We start from the raw sequence: 9255 nt of genomic DNA on the forward strand, positions 1-9255 counted from the left end.
CTGAAATGCTCTTTAAGGTTCCCTCCTCCTGAATACCAAGTCTGCTCCGATTGGTCCGCTCACACATGCCTGAGACAACAACAACAACAGAGCAGCTGTGCAAAACGATTCTTATTTGCCAAGCTAGCCAAATGTGTGACATGGTGACATAGAGTGATGTCACAAAATCACGGAATTAAAGATGGGATTACTGAAGAGGCGTTTCAGGAGGTGTTTTCTGTGGGAGAGAGGAGCTTCTGTTGGAGCTGACTTTGATTTTTAGAACTTTCAAGACCTTTCCCATGCACATAAACATATGTAAAACACAGGAAGAAAGGAAAATAATGTAAAAGCATAATGGATCGCCTTTAAGACGGATTTGAACATCAGTATGGTGCGTGCATGTGCCGTGAATACGATGAATGCCAGTCAATCGAGTTTTGATGAATGGATACTGCCACGCTGACAGACGAGGAGAGGGGCTGACACAGCTGGGAGGGAGGGAAGGGAGAGGAGGGGAGAGGGAAAGCTTCACTAGCAAGGGGCTGACAGATCCCAAATGGTAGCCTTTGGAAATGGCTGGCTTCATTGCATCAGCTGCAGAACGATCCATACGAGAAATAAAAACGATGCCCGAGAGACATCTCAGCGGACAATATGGTCTCTGTGGAGCTGAAAGGGATGGTGGAAATGAAAACTAGTTTATAGTAAATAGCATTAATACATCACAATAGAGAGGAAAAGCCTGCAACACCTGCCATTTGATATGAGGTCCTGACACAAGACAGCAGCATATACCTTAAACTATACTGTACAATTTTCCTGAATGCTTGCTGTATGTACCCACCATGCTCCATCTGACATGTGTTTGACCCCCATACAGGAGACAGCACCTGGTGCCTCACCACAACACCATTAGTGGTCAACCAGACACACACACATGAACTCGTGCACGCACACACCGACACACGCTCTCCACATGAGATATTTTTAGGGCATGTGATATAACCGCTATGGCAGCTAACTCTCAGAGATTCACACCCCATGGGCTTGACAGGAAGGGATCCATTTCCTTACAGTGACCACAAACCATCCACACGTGCAGCACATACATCTCAAAACGTTGTCTTGAGGAGGACTAAGGCTTTCAGTCAGGGAAATACACGCATGTATACATGTCAAGTATTAGCACAGCATGGTTTCTTCCCCCTTTTGAGTGCCTTTCAAAGAGCACAAATTACGCGAATTCCATAATCCTCGCTAAGCTGCTGCCAGTTGCGGGATCTAAAAATGCTACAATTAAACTGTGAGTTAAGCACGCCACTTTTCCTTGCACATCTGTAAATACTTCCTGGCCATAATGTCACAAGAACCATGACTAACCCCACAAAATCCACCTAAGAGTCGACATCAAGTCCCTCAGTTATAAGTGTCATCCACAGGAAAGAGAGTACATTCATTATTTTAAAAATCTAATCGTGAAGACCTTAAAATGAAGGCAAAACGCAATCGGAAGCTATCTTTTGGCTTGTTTACTGCACATGTGATGCTTCGTGCAGTATTATATTAACACCCCTTTTGCTTGTTTTGTGTTTTTCAGCATCCACCATTGCTGAGAACGGGAGGAAAACGTGCCTGAAGCTCAAAGTTTTCGTCCGACCATCAAGTAAGTGTTTGCATGCAGCGCGAGGCTTTGTAACAGAGCTTGTTGAAGTACACAGTTGGGATTTGAAAATCAAAACAGTTTATGTTTACTTCTCTGGTTACATCACTTCCTCCCTCAATGACCACTGTCCAACATACTTTTCATTTATCACAAAACTGCTTTACCTGTTAAGGAAATGTCTTTTTTTTTTTTTTTTCCTTAAACATGAGGATGATGACAGATGATCACATCAAGTGAAATCCAGGTCACTTCATACCTCATCTGAATGTTGCCATGGGCTTTGTTGCTTGGGATGTTTGATTGCAGGGCTGAGAGGGGGGCTTCAAATGTCACTAACCTATTTGGCATTTACCTCTAATGATTTCTCATTCTCCCTATTCTCTGTTATAGACAGCTGTGTGAAAACTATAGGCGTACATGACCGCGTTTTTGACGTAAACGAGAGAGTAGACAATACATTAGAACCACGAGGTTAGTATGGCTTCCTGCTTTTTTGATTGTCTTCAGTATGACCTCCATACATCTGTACATGTGTCTCTTGGTCTGTGCCTCTTTCCTTTTATGCCGTTTGTCTGGAGGCTGATTGTGTTGGTGTCATGTTACTGTTGCTTGCATATTGTATTGATACACTATATTGCATGTTGATATATATTTGTATATGCACTAGGGCTGTACTGAATGTCTTTTCTTTCCACATTTGAAGTTTCTTTCAAGGTGTTAAAATGAAACTCTTAATGTTTGTTGCCATATTTCATGATGGAATCACCCTAAAAGTAATGAAGAAATCAAACAAAATCCTCCCTTTGACCGTAATATCACCAGATTAAATAAATGTGTCTTTTTTATTTGATTAAATCCATTTTCTTTAATGAACATAGCTCAACCAAACTGGCAATTTCTTTGAAATATTTCTACGGTCAGTGCTAAGTGACGACATCTCGATGGAGTGTAGATATAAAATATGATAATATTTTGGTAATAACTAGTCTGTCGTCATGTAGTCTTATTCAAATCCCTTGGCTCTCTGTGTTCTCCTGCTTTAAACCTGAAATATTGCCAAAGTGAGCTTGCATCCTTCTCAAGTCCTCCATGTCTGTATGTCAAATGCATGGCGCTTCATCAGACCAGTTAATGTGTAGACATCTCCTGCAAGCCCAGTCTAATTTCCGCCTTGTCAAATGTCTTTTATGTTCTTTTCAAAATAAAAGTCAGGCGATGCCCTGACAGCTGTCCGATATTCAATATTTAAAATATTTAACACATGATGGCAAATATTGCGATATTTGATGATATCTAATATCAGCCCAGGCCTAGTAAAGACTTCATCAATTTACTATAACCGTGTTAGAGCAGAATTAGCCTTTGTATATACAAATTAATGTCATTTATGGTACTCTTTAGATTCTTGCTAGGCTCGTGTGCCACACTTCTTGTCAATGTTAATGAAGCTTTGAAGCTTTAAAATATTCAGTACAGCCCTGTTATATACACTGCATATGTAGTGTATATAATAAATCACATATATATATCATATTCTTGAAGGTGTCAGTTTGTAGTACATGTCATGTGCATGCTTATCACACAAACCTTCACATAGAGCATCACCTCCGGCTGCATGTTGATCATTCTGCCCATAACACATCAAAATGCAATGAAAATCATCAATTAAATGATACGTGCATGTATATACATGGACACACATGTGCGCACCGACAGCACATTTGGCCAAGTTTAATGTTCTGTTTCCCTCCTCGCCGAGCTGCTGTTTGGCTCCGCAGCGCAGCATTGATTGTTTTCCCTGCTCACGACGTAAAGCACTTTTATGTCTTCATACACGAGTCTAACCCAGCCACTGAACTGAGACGCTCCACATCACCCACATGCTGTCTCACTCCTAGCTTCAGCTCAACCTCTACCACAGCAACTGCCCTGCTGAGAATGTATATAATAAACTCAAATACAGGACATGAGCCATGGAAAATAAATAAATAAATAAATAAATGATAATTCAATGGATATTATTTATTTGAAAATAGACAGAGATTCTGCATCATCAGCTCACCGTGGAGCTCAGAGTTTATTATGGACTGCCATCTATATGGGACACACACACACACACACACACACACACACACACACACACACACACACACACACACACACACACAAACAGCAGACCAGACATATCAAGGCCAGATCCTCAGACATTTGTGATGCCCACCTGCCTCTCCTCCTGCCTGATTCTCTGTCTGCGCCACCATGCCACCCTGCCTGCATGCGTTAATGGCTGCCTCTCACCTTGCATGATTCTTTGTGCTCTCCATAGGAAGGAAATTAAAACATTCATCCGTCACCTAATGCTGCCTTGCCCCTCCACCCACTACCGCACACACACACACACACACAGTTATGTAACGCATCTATCTGTCCTTCTGCCGTGCATGGTTCAGCTACTTTCTCATGGTGCAGCGGGCACATGGCTGCTCACAGATACTGATGCCACTGCCAGACAGACACAAGGGGCAGCTCAACTGGGAGATGAATTAAAAATGTTTCCGACGACCTTTGAAGCACAATATAGCAGCTGAAGTTCATATGGCAACTCAGAAAATCACTTTTACAACTTTAACGAACACAAGCCCAAACATCCCCCTAATAATCTCCACCACGGTTATTAATCTGAATACGGCCATTTTATGGCTTTGTAAACCACAGTAGCAACTGAGAACATAAATGTGTAATGTTGTTGTTGTTTCTTTGTTTTTTTTTTGCTTTTGATGCAGTTTGTGCCATAAAGAGCAATTCACCTTGTTTCTTTTCTTTCTCATCTTTCAGACGATACCAGCCACGAACCGGCTGAGCCTTCCCGAAGTGACGAAACGAACGCTGCGCCGCACCTGCAGAAAACAAGCCCGCTCCTCGCCTTGTTGCTGGTCTGCCTACCAGCACTCTTCACTTTATAGCGCCTCCCTCTGTCCCGGAGGGCATTTACACCTAGCGTGGCCTGAATCTGCCCCGAGGCTGCAGGGAAAAGGGGGGGGGGTTGGAGCGCGTTTGCTTGATTGGGCATCAGAGCAGGCTTCTCAAGGAACCCTCTATTTTTTTCAGAAATATATTTAAGTGGTCTTTCTCCGTCTGTGAGTAAAAAAGAAAAAAAAAAAAGTTGATGTTGGAAGTGGGAGAGACAGTTTTCCCCCTCTCAAACCTTCAACTGAGATGCCAAATCCCGTTTTTTGACACTTAGTGATTCTTATTTTCCCGTGACTTTTTTGTGACATCCCTTTGCATCATGTTTATGTCATCGCAGCACTGACGTTTACCCACACACACACACACACACACACACACACACATTAGCATACACATGCTTAGAGAGTCAAATACACTAACAGTCAATAGCAGTAGGGTTCTTTAGTTGGAAGCAGTAGCAGCATTACACAGTAGGAAAGTGATGTTTAGGACTTAGAAAGGACTGTACATACACAAGTAAATAGTTCCCCCGAGACCTCTCAAGAAGCCTTTCAGGACATATTTTAGATTGAGTTCTGTTCCGCCTGGGTAAAAACTACTAGATTCTTTTGCACAGCCATTTTTACTCGGAAGTGCATTACAAAGCTGAGAGATGAAGAAGGAAAAGGAAGAGCAATGGTTTTAAGCAGAGGTCAGGCTGGAAAACCACAGCACTGAGGAAAAATGCGTACACGCCACACACTTCGGCCCCGCCGGTTTTAAAGATAGCGTCCGATTCTCTCCTGAATACAAAGCGTGTGCATTGGTGGATGAGCTGCTCAGAGCTTCAGCGAGTGAGTGAGCATAAAAAGCAGTGGAACCGCAAGTCAACTTTTGTCTTGTCCCCCTTTGTGTGGAGCACACCCCGGTCAGCTCGATAAAACACCTCTCAGAGGTTCACTCCGACTCACAAAAAACAGCTAAATTGAAACCTTCTCTCTAGACCCCTTTGCGGACTTTGCTATTAAAACGGAGGAGTCGATATCTTTTGAAAGTTGATCACACAATTTCGCGGCGACAGTCACAGTCATTGTGAGCAATGTTTACCGAGCAATTGTCCTTTCTGTTCCATTTGAGCATTAGTCGATATTAACACCCACCCTAAAACATCTGCATCCTCGGCTTCTTTTCCCCGATTCAGATTGTTTGAAATGAATAAACAAAAAACAATTCAAGGCTAAATTGGGGGGGGAGGGGGGCTTTATTATTTTCTAGAGCAACCAAGTTATTCAACTTTACCAATGGCATCTCCAAATGTTGTCTTTCACACCGCAGGCTTTGTGTTTTCTGGTTTCATCTGAACAGCAGATGTCTTCAGAGAGACAATTCAATTCAATTCACACTGCGAGAACTGAGAAACCTATCCATTCAACTCAAGGCGATGCGCAGCTCCATTTAGCCGAGCTACTGTGGGTTTATGTTAGCACTTACACCCAAATGAATTCACCAAGTTGATAATGATATTCAGCTTCCTTCGTCTCCCACAGATTGCGCATGGTGAGCTGGCATAATGAATGCTGTTGTGTCTTTTTTTTTCAAACGGAAGGGACTTGTGTCTTTCAGAAGACGTATGGACGGACAGAGAAATGAACACTTTCCGGTCAGAGCCGTTTTTTAATGTGAGAACCAAATTGGTATGGAAAGACTGTCAGAAAGAGAGAAATAGAGCAATGATGAGGAGCACAGGAGCAATTGCATGTCCACCTACAGCTCCTAGTGTTACTGGTTTAAGTGACTCTTTAATGAGGTTCAAAATGACAGGCATGTGGACCCCATGTTGTGGCAAGGGGGAGTTATTTCTGGTATTAAAAATAGATGGTGGAAGGGCTTGGGGGGTCTCGGGAGGGGGGGGTGTAGATTTCCACCGTGGGGGGTTTTAAAGCACCAATGACCTTGCAGTTTGAGAGAATCGGTGAGTGAAGGAGACGGAGAGAATTAAAGGGGGGAGACGTGCACACACACACACTCACACACACACACAAGATAGAAAAAGACAACAGAAGGTAGCCGAAAGGTAGTGCGACTAGAGTGCCTAACAAAAACAAGACAAAAACAACTAGAAAATCCATGCAACACTACTGGAAAAGGAAAAAAAACCCACTGGAGTCAATGACAAACTTATTGTTCAGCATCATCCTGTCTCGAAAGGCATGCACTGTTTTGTTATTGCCGTTTTCATTTTTATGGCTGCCTTTTGCCTTTTTGCCATTTGTTTTTCGTGCTACGGTAACAATGCTATTATAGCGGAATAGCAGCTTGGCAATGGGGGGTTATAGGAGACGAGGCCATTTAATGAGGTACTAATTTTCAAGAGAACACCACAGGGAACGAGCACCGCCTAAGATTCAAAAATGGACGCCTGTCAGCAGATTAACACTAGACTTTTGTCAGAAACCAGCTTCACTTGTACTCTCTTATAGTTACCAATACTACTATTTGTCATTATTGCTATTATTACCATGGTTTATTCTGTACACACCTTAACCTGGGAAATGAGGATCAACTTATAAACTGGATACTGTGTATCCTGAGGTAGTCAACCATAAAACATGTAGTGTTAGGTTAGTATCTGTTTTGTACCTTTCTGGAGGACAAAAGAAAAAAATAAGATACATCATTGTTAAAACTGTATAATTATTATTATTGTTATGATGATGATGATTATGACTATTATTATTAGGAAACTTCTTGATGTAAATAGTGTTTGATATTAAAGTATTAATTTGGTTCTTATGTCTTTTTCTAAAAAATGAATACGGTATTATCTCTGGGTTTTGCGGAGTGTGTACTGTCCTCGAACAACGCATTGTGTGCCCCGATCCTCAATGCCTAATGAAACTTTGAGCTAATACGAAGGGGAAACCTGTGGGAGCTGTACACCCGGTGTACAGGAGGCTGGACATTTAGCCAAAAAAAAAAAAAAAAGACGAGTGGCTCAGCGGTTTCATGTTTTCAAAAACCAATCACCAACCTTCAACCATCTTCTTCACACACGGATCCTGCCTCGGAAGGAAAACACTTGGGACTTTAAACGGACGGGCTTATTTGTACTTTTTTGCCTTCAGTGTTCTTGAAAAAAGCATGCCGGTCAGCTCCAAGATCTGCCACGGGTGGACTGTTTGCTTTTGAAAAACGGAAGGATCTCGCCAGTTTTCATTATGTGGCATGCGCATGAACTTGATGACATGTAAAAACAAAAAACAACAAAAAAATCCAAAAAAAAAAGTTTGAAAAAGATTTTTTCCTTTTGCTCTTCTTTTTTTTTTCTTTTTTTTTTTCCTTTAAGTCGTGTTAGATTTTTTGGGTCACTTTCATGTTGTGTGTTTTTTGCATCCCCATTCGAGTGATGTCATTAAGCTGTGTAGTGACAGATGACAAAATGTACATAACACAAACCATTGTTGTGAAGTTACCGTGGGGGAGGGGAGGGTCAGACATCTTGTAGTTCAAAAGCAACTTTTTTTTCTTCTTCCTCCTTCCTAAGACCGACTCTTTTCTGTACCCATGTACTGAATTCATCCCATGTAGTTGCAGTCCATCTCTTCTGACTATTCATCCTCTTTCTACTCTCCTGAGAGGGAAGGCGTCTGGGAGCGTATACATCGGTGCAAGGACGTTTTTCAGTGTGGAGAAAAAAAAAAAAAGAAAAAAAAAATGCGTGAGACCTTTGAGTTTGTGTGTGTGCGTGTCTCATTTGCTGTTGCCGCAGTGAATGGGAAGCGGCAACCCTCTTTGGCAACGAAGAGTGTTTCCCATGCCTTAGCCCTACAGCCTCTGCCCTGGCAGCCCCGTCTGTGTACAAGACGCTTTCTGCCATTGTGCTTTTACACGGAACGGCTGCTGGCGTCGAAGAGGCTACAACAGGGGCCCTTCAATTTTCTCTCCCCTTTTTTTAAAAACAACCCTGAATCACTTGTCCCTACGGTTAGACGTTGGTCCTGGGCACAGTTCAAGGATTAGTGCGCCCCCCTCCACCTTAAATCCTGAACTGGATTGTTGGCGGGGTAAAGCCTATCATCCATCCTGGTTCTGTGCGTGCACGGCCAAAGCCTCTCTTCGTCAGCTCCCCCACCCACCTCTTGCTGATGAGCCACTTCGTTCATTTCGTGCACCTGTCCTGTCCCATTTTCTTCTCGTGCTTGTGTAACCTCCACCAACACCACCTGCTGTCCCTTTTTCCATCACCTTTAAACCTCGCTCCGACTTTGCCATCAGTGGGGAATATTTCCAACCTGCTCTTTTACAGTATATAAACAAACGACAAAAAATTTGACAAAAAATTATCTGTATTTGTATATACACGTGTCTGAGCAACTATGAGTAATACAATAAAAATGGAAATACATTGCTTTGATCATTGTGCTACTCTTTTTTTTTTGTCCTTCTCTGTGATTATGTAAAGTACAACTGGGGCTTGCAGAGATCCTGTGATAACAAGTACTGTCAAATGTGTCAATGCGTCGCTGCATTAAACATACTGCAAATGGACATGACTCCCTTTAGTCAAGTGGAATCATGTGCCAAGTTGGACGTCATCCCCACGCTCGCACACATACACACCGCTCCTCTTTATGTATCCGTGCCTCGGCCCAGCTTCGCTC

At 42.5% G+C, this 9255-nt stretch overlaps 1 protein-coding gene across 2 annotated transcripts in view; it reads left to right on the plus strand.

The window, feature by feature from the left end:
• The window catches only part of efna5b (ephrin-A5b), a 100356-nt gene extending 91348 nt beyond the window's left edge, over positions 1–9008 (plus strand). The window contains exons 3-5 of one of the 2 annotated variants that reach the window (XM_037098594.1): positions 1580–1645; positions 2036–2116; positions 4481–9008. In XM_037098594.1, coding sequence (XP_036954489.1) covers positions 1580–1645; positions 2036–2116; positions 4481–4608 — 275 coding nt within the window. In that variant the 3' untranslated portion in view covers positions 4609–9008. The remainder of the gene's footprint in view (positions 1–1579; positions 1646–2035; positions 2117–4480) is intronic. The other variant, XM_037098595.1, reaches the window with a different exon arrangement.
• Positions 9009–9255: the final 247 nt, after the last annotated feature.

The sequence above is a fragment of the Acanthopagrus latus genome, chromosome 5, assembly GCF_904848185.1.
Source record: "Acanthopagrus latus isolate v.2019 chromosome 5, fAcaLat1.1, whole genome shotgun sequence".
NCBI classification, from domain to species: domain Eukaryota; kingdom Metazoa; phylum Chordata; class Actinopteri; order Spariformes; family Sparidae; genus Acanthopagrus; species Acanthopagrus latus.